Source organism: Aulonocara sp. 'chitande type north' Nkhata Bay, linkage group LG7 (assembly GCF_057382095.1).
Source record: "Aulonocara sp. 'chitande type north' Nkhata Bay isolate Kocher_YH1m ecotype deep benthic linkage group LG7, A_spYH_male_GT1.1, whole genome shotgun sequence".
NCBI lineage: Eukaryota > Metazoa > Chordata > Actinopteri > Cichliformes > Cichlidae > Aulonocara > Aulonocara sp. 'chitande type north' Nkhata Bay.
In genome coordinates this window covers 49,803,784-49,818,949 of record NC_141350.1, presented here as the reverse complement: position 1 = coordinate 49,818,949, position 15,166 = coordinate 49,803,784, and the positions used below count along the sequence as shown (strand labels likewise).

The following is a 15,166-nucleotide window of genomic DNA, read 5'->3' as shown; positions in this document are numbered from 1 at the left end:
TAATGTTGCCCCTATTGGACTCTTTCGACACATTTATTTTCGATATATACTTAGAAAAGCAAATCGACAGCTTTAGCAATCTTTTTTAACAAATTTGAGTGTATAAAACTGAGGTTGGTCCCCGGATGGCTAAGAAGAGTAGAACAATCCACTAGGCAGACAGAGTGGAAAGCCCAAACACGTAGTGGCAGCAGACAACTATTAAACAACGTCGTCCTGACAGTTTTCAAACTAACAACCCACCTTCACCGGTAAACAATGTGACCAAGTGAGAAGAAGACCTCGGCGAGGACTGTGAGAGACGCATGACAACCAACTTTGGTTGTTGTGAGACGCACCATGACATCTCAGCCGAGGTAGGCAGACACAGCCGACGCTAGCAGCTACTAGCTGAACGCTAGCTTCCCAGTCCGACCCGTCGGAGTAAGTTAATTAGTTGGATAAGGTCAGCCTGCTCGGTGGCAGCGCTCCGAAGGGTTTATCTGAGGCCAGGTTTAGCTTGAAACTTTGTTGAAATGTTAGAGTTAATTGTTATTTTGTTTACAGGTTAAACTAAAAGCCGTGCAGGGTTTTAGCTCTGTAAGCATTTCGAGGAAGAGGTGGAATCAGCTGGAAACTGCAGGGTCGTGTGAGTTTTAGCAGCTGGGTTAACGGGGCTTGTGTGTTTATAGCAGCTGTTTTGTGTTTTCAGACTGCACATTTTACGTTCATGTTTGGAGAAAACGTACCGCTTAATAACTCACGGATTATCAAACCTCAGCCGTCGTTTCTTAAAAACTTGGATTTAGTTGGAAAACAGCTGGAGTCGGAAGTATGTGGGCGTCCAAAGCTCTTAAAAAAACGCCGTGTATATGTGTGTGTGTGTGAGTGTGACTATCTGCCGCGACCAGTTGTGGGTGAGGGGAGGGAGACGAGATAAAAGACACACTATTAAGGAAGAGCTTAATAATAACTGATGGAGTGCAAAATGCAGTGAGAGAATGAAAAGGGGTGAGTCTAGAAGAAATGCTCAGTGAATCATGGTAAGCCCCCAGCAGCCTAGGCCTATTGCAGCAAATCTAAGGGAGGGTCCAGGGTCACCCGATTTGCTCAAACTATAAACTTTATCAAAATGTTAAGTTTTAAACCTAATCTTAAAAGTATTGAGAGACAGGGAGTCTGTCTCCCAAACTCAGAGCTGGTTCCACAGAAGAGGGTCCTGAAAGCTGAAGGATTTGCATCCCATTTTACTTTTAAATATCCTGGGAACTACAAGCAAGTAGTCTATGAAAATGTTTGCTATGCCTTCTAAGGATACTTCCCTAGTGAAGCTTTTATAATGTATGAAAGCACTGGTCCCAGCACAGAACCCTGTGGAACGCCTTTTATATGATTCATTTATATGAACAAACTGTTTGATAGATTTGCTTCGAACCACTGCAGCACAGTACCTTTAATACCTGTGTCATGTTCTTATCTGTATAGTAAAATATTGTGGTCTATGGCAGTGAATGCTGCACTGAGGTCTAGCAGGGCAATCATAGAGAGGAGTCCACTGTTGCCACAAGATGATGAAGTGTAAATCCTGACTGCAACTCTTCAAATAAACCATTCCTCTGCAGATGACCATTTAGCTGGGGTTTTTTCCCCTTTCAATAATTTCTGAAATAAGAGGAATATTGTTGAATAGTCTGTAAATTGGCTGAGACAGCTGGGTTAAGTGAGTATTCAGTATCAGGTTGATGGGTTTTGAAATATATCTGCCCTGCTTGGCAGCTCAAGTTCTCTATATGTCCCAAGTCTCTTTATAGAGGTCATTAATCATTTCAAAACGGCAAGAGAAAGTTGTTCACTAATGTCGCAAGTACTGCCTATTTTGTAGAATAATTGATTTATCTAGAAAATAAAAGCCATGGGTTCATTCTTAAAGACAAAAGTGAAAAGCTAGACTTCTGCAGTGAAGGAATCCTTTGGTTCTGCTGGGGGCACTTCTGTTGGCAACCCCCGTGCCAATAGAAGTGATGTGAATGGCTTTTAAATTCACAAATCTCAAACCACTTATAATGACTTTGACGAAGGAATGATTTTAAAATGGGGAGACCTGTCGGTGACATCTTCCAATTACTTGATTTGTCTCACCAAAATTAAAAAGTGAATATAAAATCAATCTAAGAAATATATAACCATGAGTAGTAATCCTCTTCCCACATTTTTAGACAATACAGTAAGAAATAAGTAATCATTTTTTACCCTTTATTTATTTACCCTTTTTTTTTTTCCAACCCCTCAGTTGTAAAAGGCTGATAAGGTATTGTTAACACACTGCTGGATGGGAGGGCAGGGGGCGGGGACCCTAAGTTTCTAAATGCAATAGGACCATACAGGAGCTCCAAATTCATACCATAGGTCTATCTACTAAAAATCTCAGGCAAGTTTGAGTCTCGGTGATCTTGACATCTAAACTTGAGGTCAAGATGACTTTTTCTGAGAACCTTGTGAATGCTATAAATCTAGAATTAGGCAAAAGTGCTTCAAAGGCAAAGCAGTGTGGTCAGTCATGGCACTGACTGTCAGCCATTTTCAACAAAGTTTCAAGATGTAATTTTACCTCATACTATCTTTGGAAACTTGAGTATCTTTGCCATAGAGGTGGCTCTGCATTCTCTTAAATTTGAGACAGATTAGAAGTATGTGTAACATTTGACAGGATAACTTGATAAAACTGAGTCGCTTTCTAGGTTGGATTGTTGTCTTTCTATATTTATCTGATTTGAGCCCTCAGATTTTGTGACCGCTGTCTCAAATTGATTTGAATTTGTGTTACCACTGACACTGCAAGATCTTTCATCGAACTGTGCATGTGTGCGTGTGCATGCATGTGTGCGTGTGCATGCATGTGTGCGTGTGCATGCATGTGTGCGTGTGCATGCATGTGTGTGTACTGTAGGTGGAATTTGCGTCCTTTTGCCGTTTCAGTATCGGTACTGCTTTCTTGTGGGTAATTATGCAAGGTTGTTATTTTGCTGTTTTGTCCTGCAGTCACCTAGTTTGTGGTATTTTGTCTTCTGTGACTGGCATTTGTATGCTAGAGCTTTCTCATTCTTCTGTCTCCCAAATTCAAAGGAGTCAGCCAGACTCATAGTTGACATGATCCCACAGAGGGTTATCTGTATTTTATTTATTTATTTATTTATTTTCTTTGACCCCCTCCACCCCCCTTGCTGTCAGTATGCTAAGGGACACGTCAAGTTCAGTCACTGCTAAACAGCCCTGGTCCCTCACATCTCTTATTTTCTGCCAGCTGGCTCCCTAGTTAGGTCTTTGTTGTTGTGGCCTTCGGCATCATTCAGCTGCCTGAGTGTCTACTCCCACAGTCTGACAGACTCCAAAACCCCTGTCTTGGACTGAAGACACTGGACATATAAACCTGGACACCGCAGTGTGGAGGGTGGACAGTGGTGCTGTCCTTGCTCCTGTCGCCTCATAACGAGGAGGTTTAGGGTTCAAACCTGCTTGCTGGCTGCAGTCTTTCTGTGTGGAGTCTGCATTCCCCCACCATGTTAGTTGAACTTGTGATTCTAAATCAGCTATAGGCTTGGAATATGCCAATTTATCTCTTCTGTGTTAGCACTGTGACCTGTCTCAGGTGTAACCCACCTGTCACCTTTTGACTGATGGAATATTCTAACTACATTCTCAAATCTAAGCTGGATTAGCAGAAAAGAAAGTGTATAAAAAGACAGTTAATAGAATCTTTTTAATGGTAATTTTTATTGTAGATGTGCTATCAATAAAAATTAAATTCAAGTCTGTGGAAAACAGGCTCTGTTGTCTTTGATTATTCGGTATTTAACATTTCTGTATGCCTTTTACTTTCTATAAGATACTTGGGTTGTTTCACTTGTGCATCATTGTTATCACCATATACAATCTTCAGAACAAAAGCTTTCATGACTGTTTTGAAAGACTAGCCTGTAATTTTAATATAATCAGCTGTATTGTTTACCCCTTACTGTTTCTGAGGAAGAGCCTGTTACTGGTTTGAGCTTTCAGAGGTGTTTGGCCTTATGCATTTGGCTTAGTCCCAAATTTTTGCTGCTCCACTTGTTGCCATGGAGGCATTCCACTGGGGCAGCTCTCAGCGAGGACGATAACACTGTTTTGGGAAGAAAACAGAAATTTCAAAAGGTACATTAAATGCTTAGTTTGCGTGAGTATATCCAAAGTATGTAGCATGTATTGATTTTCCTCGGAAATGCTTCCATTACACTGTTTTTCTACAGTATAATTTATTATTGTAAACAAGCTTTCTGCCAGTGACAGAATATCCAGACTATTAGTTATAATCATCTATTTTATGTCTGAAGAGCTGCATGTTATCTTTGGGGACTAGAAAGAACAGATGTGAATGTTTTTGGTGAATCCTCAGGGCACCTGTGAGTCTAATTACAAATGTCTGTTGATATGACGGATGGCACCTTCTCCCATTAGACCTTGTTGCTCTGCCTCTGGGGTAAATAAGAGTATGATATGATGCCCTAAAATTGCAGTCACTAAATTTTAGGATCTCTTAAGCCAAACCCAGTTTCAGCAATAATGTCAGAAAACAAATAAGGGCTGCATTACAGTCTTAAACCATTTAGTTAACCATGTCTCCATAGTTTGATGGTAAGCTTTCCATTTTATTGTCAATCTCTGTGTCTGGCTATTTTGTTAAGCTAGTATACTTGTAAAAGCAGTTCAGTTAACATCTGTCTTTCTTTGTAATCCTCTGCAGTGCACACGATGGAGAGAGGCACCTCCTTCGCCTCCGAGCATGGCAACAGAGGGTCCAAGAAGCCAGCCAAACCCAAGAACCTAAGCCTGAGAATGTACCCCTTTTTGGGGAGCCATACAAGGTAAAGCATGCACCTGCAAGTTTTAATTCTTGTGGTTATGTATAGCAACGTTTTCTTTTTTTTCTTTTTTCTTTTTTTTTTTTATGTTAATGACTGCAACAGAGTGACATTGTGACAGTATGTGCAGAACAGGTTTAGGCAGTTTTTACATCGTGAATACAATATCTGGAGTATTTGATACGCATTTAAAGAGTCCTGCCAGATATTCCTTCTTTAGTCTTTGCATCCCAGTCTTTACCACTCTGTGGTCTCCTGGAAAGTGAACATTACTGATCATGCTAACTCACTATAAAGAGGATTTAAAAGAGTTTTTTCCATTGCCTTATTTTTAATTGATGGCTAATTGTAGCAACTTTTAGAAAACTATTGAATAAGAATAAAGTTTTGTTTTGTTTTTTTGGTTGTTGTTTTTTTTTTCCGAATGTGAAAAGAGAAGGACTGTATGTAGCCTGATAAAAGCCAAGGCCTTGTGGTCAGCTTTTTATTTATTTATTTTCATTCAAAATACTCCCTCTCCTGTGTGGCTGAAGACTTTTTTTTTTTTGAATATCTATTTGTTAATTTCCCTTTATTGGTTTGTATGTATTTGGGTGTGAGCACCTATGCAGCTTTTCTTAGTCCATTTTAGAGGATATCATATGCCAGGACTTTGGTGCCTGAGGGGTTTTGTGTTTGCTAGAACACAAAACCCCTCACTCTTTCACACTCAGCTGTGTATGGATTATGTTTGTGAACTAGACGCAACCAGACAGACTTTGAGTTTGGGGCAGTTATGTTTGGAAAAATGCTTTATAGGCTGAATATAGGCCTTCTATTAACATGTTGATCCTTTTTGTAGACAAACAAAGGAGATGAACTTTCCAATCGAATCCAGAGGATGCTGGGCAATTATGAAGATGTGGATACTCCCTCACCACTTTCCATTGAGATGATACCCACTCCCGCTTATGCAAACCTCTCACAGTCGGATCAGGGTCAGTTAAACACAGATAAATCAACCAAACCTCCAATTCAGAACCAGGTCCTTTCCATGTCCACACAAAGCCAGAAGGAGCCTTCTAGTAACTCCTTGCACCCCATGAGAGGAGTTACTACCACTTCCCCGACTCACCATGGACATTCATCCACTTTCTCAAAGCCACCTTTAAACCACAGTCAGGGCAGTCAGCTTAACCACTCAGCACATCATCAACAACAACAAAAGAAGAACGAAGTCTTCTCAGACCTCAGGGACCGTGCCAGTCTTTACCACGAAATGTCTGATCAGTCTGACGATGTTAAGCCACTACCCTTCCTACATTCCAGTGACCATAATCACATGGACACGGACACTAAGGACACTGTTGATGAATATCAAGGGTCCACAGACCATGCCTCTGAGTCTTCCAGCAATGTAGATGTTTCCATATTGAAAATTAAACAATCCCCTAAGGATGTATCACTGCCTGAAGCTAACAAAACTAACGCACTACCCTCCCAGACGTTTCCTCTCCTGTTGTCATCTAAGCAGCCCAGTGTGGTCATGACCCAGAAGCCAACAGCATACGTGCGGCCCATGGATGGGCAGGACCAGTTGGTCACAGAGTCACCTGAGCTAAAGCCTTCACCAGAACCATATGCACCACTGCCAGAGTTGATAGGCAAGTCTGACCTGGGTAAAACAAAGAAAGCGCCACAATTTTTGGAGGTGAGTTAATTGTCTTAGATATTACAGCTTAGCAACTGTGAAATGTGCAGGGTTTTTTTGAGTAAAATAACAATGACAAAGTACTTTATTTGAAAAAACACAAATGGAATGCATTTATAGCACTTTATCCAATTTTGCCTCCTATACTCTTGTTACTAACTGCTAGCAGTGGGCTACCATGTTGCTAGCCCAACTGTCAAAACTTTGTTGGGGTTAAGGGTTAACAACACTTCCAGAACAACAATGCCTAAACAAGTTGATGATGGTGCTATGATAAATGCACTTTTCGGGATGCATTATAAATAATAAATAGGTTTGAGTGTATCGAGCCAGGAGAAGGTTAACTTGGCATAGATGCCACACAGCCAGTAAAAGTTAAGCTGCTTTTTTTTTTTGCCTTATCACTTGTACCTGTGTAAAGCAAACAAGATGAAACCTACCAGTTAGCGATAGAAAGAACAAGGTTATTTGTTTTTCACTCTCAATGCCAAGCTAAGATTTCTAGTTCATTCATTCATCATCAAGTGGTAATGTTGCCAGAAAACAAATGTCAAAGTATTAATTTAAAAGAAAAGTCAGAAATGGTAGTAAAAGATGAAAGAAAAAAAAAAAGTCTTACCATTTCAAGGTTAGCTACTGCCACTTAAAGCTATTCATTCTGTCAAGCTTGTGATATTAAGCCCACAACAGTCCAGAGCTGGAGGGAATTTGGTTTTGTTAATAATGTGCATTATTACAAATACAGTTGTATTACTGGCAAATTATCTTTAATGTCTCCACAATTTGCGGTGATTCTACTTGATTGTTCACTACGTTGAAAACATCTTGTTCGTTTTTTTGTTTTTTGAGAATTTGGCAGAACTCCAGCTGAACTCTATTCATCTGTTCTCTATCACACGCACAAACATACACCCAACCCTTGCACCTGCACTGCTCCGCACCTCCCCCTTACCCTCCTGCAGCAGCAAATCTGTGTGAATAAGCTGCTGTATTTGCTGCTGGGACAAATCCAGTGCAAGATAACTTCGCAGTGACTCACTTGGATTTCTTACTAACGCCTCATCTGTATACGGCTATAGATGTCTTATGAACTGTTCTGTTGTTAGAAACACAATGTAATCACTGTTTCATTTTACAATCGGATGAGTTCTACATTATTTATCACAAGAGTATGGAAACTCCTGAAAACGATGCGTCTTGAAAGTTTACTGTGTAAATATTACATAATGTCTTTTGAGCACGTGCTCATGTCTTTCTCAGGTGGACAGTATGATGTTGCAAGCAGTCTGTGTTTTGTGACCTGTGATAAATTCACCCCTAGGCTCAGCAGAACAATAAATGAGCTTTGTCACCAACTTGCATAACTGCTCTGGGGCCCATTCAGTCTGACCTTATCTCAAACACTATCCATTCAGAAGGAAAAACTGGGAGAGACTCCTGAAAACAAACAGAAATGTACCATGTGGACTTATGTGTTTGTAGTATTTATCTAATGTAGCCTGATATAGAGTATTGACAGTTGTTGCTTATTTTAAATGTTTAATCAGAAACACACACCTCAACCTACTGTTTAGTCAAATGTCATACATACAAAATACGATTTTCCACCCTCTTATGCAGAAGTCTTTCTGTATCTAGCACAGAGATGAAATTCTTTTTTTTCTTATTATCTTATAACAATATTAATTACTATTACTTTTGAAAACTATACAATTTTCAGTGCTGATGAGGGACAGCTATTGCATTATCGCTGTCTCTTGGCTATAAATTTTGGAGTTAATGATGTGAGATGTTGAAGACAGATTTGCTGATCTTTATTTTGTTTAAAGATCTTTGGGTACTTTCAGAAATGAATACGTTTTGTTTTTCTCCGTAGACAAAGACAGATGAAGCTCAATGTGTGGAGGACATCTTAAGGGTAAAAATACCTGCTTGCGTTCTTATTTTCAATTCAAAGGCAAAGGATGAAATTAACAAATGTGTTGGGACTCCAGTGAGAGTGTATGCAGCATGCACTACACTACAATAAATATCCCTTTGTTTTTTCTCTCTATAGGAAATGGCTCATGCTTGGCCACCTCTCCTAAAAACTATATGCACACCAAGCACAGATGAGCCCCCCAAGTCCCCTTTCCTAGCCAAGGTAAAAAATCTGATTTTATGTTTCACGTGTCTATATAAGTGCAGGGGTCTTGGTAGCTTCATTATTTCCTTCTGTCAAACTTGAAATTATTGAGCAGAGGTCAGTCACTGTAGGAGACAGAATAAATCTTAATTCTTCTAAGGTGCTATAAAGTATTTTGTATCTTATAGTCTTCAATGAAGTCCAGATTGGCCAAGTTATTTTCTTTTAAACTATAGTCGTGCAAAAGCTCCCTCAAATTTTGACAAATTCACATCAAGTACTGTGGTGTGACTGAGTCACACGCTGGCAATAAGTCCATGCAGCTGTGCAGTGGCCTTAGACATTAGGAGATAATTTACACATCACTTTTATGCTTCCCCAAGGATGGATATTTTTGTCTTTCACTAGTGTCAGCCATAGGTCAACTTCTCAGTTACACAAGTCAAGTTAGATTACATCTGTGATTAAATTAGCTTTGCTTTTGTGTTTCTCAGACTAATCTTTTCATGACCGCTAAAATCAGCACAAGAAAGCTTTAAAAGCTGTAACATAGGTCTTGTTGCTAAAGCGTTTATCAGTTGAGCCTAAACGTGGGCATAAATGTGCAGATATAGATCAAGTACAAGTATGACCTTGATTAACACTAGCATGTTTCTTTATCTGTCTTTACAGGAAGCAAAGCATGCCTCTTCATGTCCAGGACAGAGTGAGTGAAGCGAAGAAGTATTCAGTCATAGATCAAGCAACCTTAGTATAGAATACAGCATTTCTAACTATCTTGAAAAATCGGCAGTGAATGCAAAGCAGGTGCTAGTCTGTTATGTTTGTGGTTGATGGTGGTAGCAGGCGAGTCTGTCATGTGATCTATTAAACAGGCTCTGTTCTGTGGCCACAGATCTGAGAAACCACCCACAGTTTTATTTCATCTTATCTAAATGAGAGAAGTAGTGAATGGTGTTTTACTTCTTAGTTTCCACTTAGTATTGTTTTCACTATGATGCCTTTCATTTAAGCAACAGCTCTGACCTATCAAGGCATGGATGGAGGACCTGTGAGGGTCTACTATTGTGTCTGGCACTTGAACATTGGCATCAAGTCCCTTGGGGTCCGGTGGTTTGAGGTTGCTCAGTTAGAGTGGGATCTGGAGAGCTTGATGACTGCATCATTGCCTTGCACCCTTTGTAATGTTCCTAAAGCGGTTTCTGAGCTGTTTTACAGTGTAGTCTGGCATATGGTAATGCAGGAGTAGGCTCCTGCCTGGAGAGTGCCATGCGCATGTACACCCTGCTTTGAGTAGTTTGTAGATGTCAGTGTATAAATGCTTAAATGGTAGGAATCCCAGGACAACAGGGCATGATCAGTATCATTTATGTAACATTTCTGGATATCAGTGGATTTTTCCATCAACTTTTTTACATGAAATGAATTAAGTACAACTCTGGTGCTCTCTCAAAGATGGAAAAATGTTCTATAGGGAAAGTGAGTGGAGGCAGTGTATTAAGTCTTCCTTTAGCTAGACATATTGGTTAAATGTCACCAACTTTCAGGTCCTACTGGCAAAGGCGGATGTGCAGTTACTCAGTAACTCCCAGTGACTCCCAGCTGTTGAAGTACCTGCCATCAAATATGGGGGGGGGGGGGGGGGGTGCCGTGTTTTACCAACACAAGTTAAAAGTACACACATCCCAACGATCCATATAGTGCATGAATTCCATGATATGAGACATAACCTTTAAAATCCAAACTCTGCCAGTAGATTTCAGTGCAAAGGCTTAAAACCACTTTAAACTTCTGTTGTTTATTTTGTTGTACTAATTCTTGTTTACTTTTTCCAGGAAACCATGACTCCTCACCTCCTGAGTCATCTCATCCCAGCCAACAGATGTCCTCATCGTAAGTGCCGTGGCAGTTAGCTGAAATGTAAATTGCCAGCCAAAGAACCATGCTAAACTCAACAGGAAATCACTGGTTTTCTCCTATTTATTGAATTATTTTTCTAAACAGACTTCACTTGCATCACTCCATATTTAAGTAGTCCTATTTAATTTAAATATTATTATTACTACTACTACAAAGGGGAAAAAGCAGCAAACAAAAATTGTTAATTGCTGAAGTGGTTTATTATCAAAAAAGTAGCAGATTAATTTAAACAACTAATGATTTAATTCAGTCTTTGTGGCTTTAAATTTATTTTAAAATGGTGCACTTATCGAATTGTTTATCTCATCAATTATTTTTCTGGTACATATTTGCCGAATGTATTAACTAGCGAAAAACTGAATATTGATCCGGTGTTTGTGTGTTTTTGATGAAGTTCATTTGAAGGGGCACATTCCAGCGGGGTAGAGTCTATGAGCTCCAGTGAATCGGAGAGTAGCTCGGGATCAGATTCGGAGAGTGAAAACTCTACTGTGGAGCCACCTCAGCCCCCAGCTGGCACCTCAATTAAAACTGTGGTAACCGTTCACTTTTATATGTACATGTACAGAATCTTTATGTTCGTCCTTTTCTGAAATCAACTTGTGTTTGCAGGCTGACGCCCCAGCAGTGAGCCATGAGGACTGGCAGTTGGGAAACTGGATCAGGTCCAGCCAACCAAATTCTGGCAGTGAAAGTCAAAGCGCGGTACTTGTTCCTGAGAACACATCTCATAAAGAACAACAGTTCACTCAAGACTTCAAACACTCCAGCGTTCAAGTGGTTGACTCTACTGGGGAGTCTCAGCCTCAGCTTTCTTCTCACCACACAGACAGCACCGCAGTTTCTCAGCAAAGCAGTGAAAGCTCTCAGGACAACTGTTGTCTGCAAAGTCGCCAAAAATCTCTCTCTGCTAATGTGAACAGCTCAAAGAAATTCTCAAAATCGGTGAAAGGAGGTTGTCCAGACCGCACTGATGCAGCAACCCCTGTGAAATGTGAGGAAGCGGTAACAGCTCAAACAAAATACCCGTGTTTCACAGATAGACCCAAGGTAAAGACGAAAGTAGGACACTGCAAAAAAAGTAAGGAAGGCAGTAATGGTAAAAGAGACATTAAAAGGACTAAACTCAGTTCACAGCATTTTCCTAACTCCTGCCCCGCCCAAAGCCCTGTTCAGCCTGCCCCACCAGTCAGCATCAGTTGTAGCAAATCCAACACAGAGACCATCTCCCAGACGGGCACCAAGATGCCTCACAAAACGACCCACAAGCACTTAAAGAAGCCTGGGCGTATTGCCAAGGCTTCTCTGGACCTCGAGAGGACTCCCAGATCCCTAATGGTGAAGATAGAGCTAAGTCTGCTCTCAAGAGTGCCCCAGACCTCTGGCATTCACCAAGGAATTCCCAGCACTGCAAAACAATCTGCACCGGTCACGGATCCAGATAAAGTAGGCGGTGGTACTTCTGCAACACACAGCCACACTAAAACCAGCAGGAAGAGTAAACCACAAAATGTGAGAAGCACGAGGTCTGGTGCTCTTCTAGTAAACATACATGTGCACGGAAAGTTTTTATTTTATTGCCTGGTTTGTCCTCTTCTCTAGGCTGAGGTAGACAACAAAGGTCTTCCCAGGAAGAAACAGAAGCTGGAAAACAAGAACGCTTCATTGACAAAAGTTTCTGTGAAACTGAAGTAGGTCCCCTAAATTGGTCAGATCTTTATCATTTAACCATCTTACACTGTACCTTGAACCGTCCTCAATGATCTTGTCACCTGTAGGTGTTCAAGCAGTCTAGCAGAGGCCCAGCAGCGGAAGAAGGCCAAGAAAGATTGTCAGCACCCTGAACCATCTGAAGATGCTGCTAAAAAGTCAAAGCTTCACAAGAGCCAGGTGAAAACACAAGAATCGAGTAAGAAAACAGAAAAGAAAAAGGTGTCTCATAAACACAAGAAGAGCAATGGAAAATCCACAGAGCACCCAAAGTCTGAAACGGTAATTATCCTTCTTTTCCTTTAACCAGTAATTTGATTAAGTGATTTCTAATTTAATCAGAAAACTTGGCTCTTAATAAGCAGAATTCAAATTTTAACCAAGATGTGCCCTGCAATCCTAGAATAAGTCCCCAAAGGTCAGCTTTGCTGTAACATCATCATCACAGCCCCTCAGCGAAGCTGTGGCTAACAGATCCTTGCTCAAATTTGAAGAGAAGTAAGATTCATTGCTTGTAATGTCAGCTAATATCCTGCTTATGCATTTTTGGTGCTCCTCTCACACTAGTACATTATCTCACAGACAACATCCAGTGAAACATTACATAAAAGAGGCCAAAAGACTAAAGCATAAAGCAGATGCAGAGGTAGGTTTTCTTTAACTTGATTTTATAAAGTTTTATCCAGTTCAGAGTCATACAACTAACTAATGACCAATATGTACATGTTTCTCTCTCCGTAGTCGGATAAGCTCAGTAAAGCTTTCAACTACCTTGATGCTGCCATGTTCTTTGTTGAGAGTGGCATTGCCATGGAAAAAGATCCACAGACGTTGTTGTCTTCCTACACAATGTTTGCAGAGACTGTGGAACTCCTCAAGTACGAAACTGCATGTATCAGAGCTTGTTTGCACTATTATAACTTTTGTTGTTGTAATGGCAAAGCTACAGAGTAAAAGTGCTCCAGGTTTTGGATACATTTAACAGTTCTGATAAGTTTATTCTGAAATGTTAACATTTTAAATGGAGCCTGTCTGATATAGGAATTTTATCTGATATAGGGTTTGAACAAAGCTGCAACACACGGTCCTGTTGTGGGCAAACTATGTAACAATGTAACTCTTTTTAAAAATTAGATTTATCCACTGTTATAATCAGCTACATAAAACATAGATAAATGACTGATATCAGCCAGTAATGTATGATCACAAGTAAGTTGGACTCTAAATACTTTCAAAGTAAATAATTTTTAATGTGATGCAGAAGCGGTCTATCATAGTGTGATATAAAATTGTAATGTTCCAATGAGAGCCTTATAGAAAAACAAAAGCATCTTATAACGCTGTTTTAGTTAGCACAGTAAAAATTGCCTGTAATAAGCCTGACACCAGGATAGATTCATGAGTGAATTAATAGTGGAAGCAGACGCATGCCTGTAAATCATGTTGCCAAGTACAGAGCAGGGAAAATGTGCCTTTTAACTTTCAAGACACTCAAGCAAGTAATTTATATTTCTCTAGAAGAAGACAAACATTTGTCACAGTGTATCTATGGTATTTGTATTTTGGTTCTGAGTTTGATCCATGACTTGATCTGATTTTCTAATTTCACAGGTTTGTGCTGAAACTTAAAAACTCAGTGGACCTTTCTGCTCCACCCCCAGAGAAAGACTTTCTAGTTTTATGGTAAGGTTTGAATCATGATTAATGTGCTGTTTTCTCCATTTATTACAATGTCTGAGACCCTATTAACCTGTGAAGGTTTGTCTTGATGCCTCCTCATGTAACGTTAGTTCAGGAAGTTAGGCTGTATCACTGGAAACTGACTGATATGTAGCAGCATAAAGTTCTTATTAAACAATTCCTCACATGTCTAAATATGTTGTCAAAGAAAGCGTAAGCAAATAGAAATAAGAAATTAGGAGTTGTAGAATAGATGGATGATAATATTCACTATTATTCTGTTTGTTTGTAGTCATGTGACCTATAAGTAACAGTCATGTGTGTCCTGTAGTTTGAAGTGCCAGTCTCTCCTGCAAATGGCCATGTTTCGACACAAACACAAAGCTGCACTAAAGTATTCAAAGACCCTCACTGAACACTTCAGTGTAAGTATTTAAAGGAGATGGCTTGTAATGGCAGATTGCCTTATTACTTGTAGAAAATGGCATTGATGTATGAGCACAGGAGCTGGTCAATATTTGTTTTGCTGATTAAATTTCTCTTACAGAGCTCTGCTCAGGCAACACACAATCCTCAAACATCTAGGTAAGTCATTTTCTTTCTATATTACAGTAACGAGTACATTGCTCTCAACTGTGTAAAGACATTCTGTATTTTTTTTTTTTTTTTAACAATTCTCCTTTAGAGTGGGAGACAACCTGTCCACCTGCCTGCCATCTCCAGCCACCACCTCAGGTCCTAGCTCTAACCACAGTGCCAGTGGGTTGGTTGTGGGCAGTACTGTGGCAGTTCCTCAAGCCATTGAACAAATGACTTTCACCTATGTCAACATCACATCATTGTTTTTGAGTGCTCATGACATCTGGGAGCAGGCAGAAGAGTTGGCACGTAAAGGCAGCGGTAAGAACAAAGGAAAAGAGACCAAAGGTTAAAGAAGGTTAAAACGACCTGGAAAGCTTAGTGAATGTTTGTAGTGTGGAGGGACTTAAAGACATTGGTTGTGCTTTTCTAACCACATAGGACACTTTAATTATTGTGCTTTAATAATGATGCAAATAGTCACTTGTCGGATGTTCATAAGCAATTAATCTGTTGATTTTATAAACTCCACTAGGTTTACAAGAAACATTTTATCAATCATAATGCGCCATCACCAAAGGCAAAGGA

The 15,166-nt window shown here is 40.0% G+C and overlaps 1 protein-coding gene across 2 annotated transcripts in view; it reads left to right on the top strand.

Moving 5' to 3' along the window:
• The first annotated feature begins 1 nt into the window (after position 1).
• The window catches only part of aff1 (AF4/FMR2 family, member 1), a 19,400-nt gene continuing 4,235 nt past the window's right edge, over positions 2-15,166 (top strand). The window contains exons 1-18 of one of the 2 annotated variants that reach the window (XM_086301035.1): positions 2-356; positions 4,757-4,877; positions 5,716-6,564; positions 8,441-8,482; positions 8,621-8,707; positions 9,362-9,395; positions 10,525-10,582; positions 11,004-11,145; positions 11,222-12,121; positions 12,212-12,300; positions 12,388-12,601; positions 12,723-12,817; positions 12,902-12,965; positions 13,061-13,197; positions 13,931-14,002; positions 14,331-14,424; positions 14,547-14,584; positions 14,685-14,899. In XM_086301035.1, the coding sequence (XP_086157161.1) occupies positions 340-356; positions 4,757-4,877; positions 5,716-6,564; positions 8,441-8,482; positions 8,621-8,707; positions 9,362-9,395; positions 10,525-10,582; positions 11,004-11,145; positions 11,222-12,121; positions 12,212-12,300; positions 12,388-12,601; positions 12,723-12,817; positions 12,902-12,965; positions 13,061-13,197; positions 13,931-14,002; positions 14,331-14,424; positions 14,547-14,584; positions 14,685-14,899 (3,268 nt within the window). In that variant the 5' untranslated portion in view covers positions 2-339. Of the gene's footprint in view, positions 357-430; positions 629-4,756; positions 4,878-5,715; positions 6,565-8,440; positions 8,483-8,620; positions 8,708-9,361; positions 9,396-10,524; positions 10,583-11,003; positions 11,146-11,221; positions 12,122-12,211; positions 12,301-12,387; positions 12,602-12,722; positions 12,818-12,901; positions 12,966-13,060; positions 13,198-13,930; positions 14,003-14,330; positions 14,425-14,546; positions 14,585-14,684; positions 14,900-15,166 lie in introns of those variants that run through there. The other variant, XM_086301036.1, reaches the window with a different exon arrangement.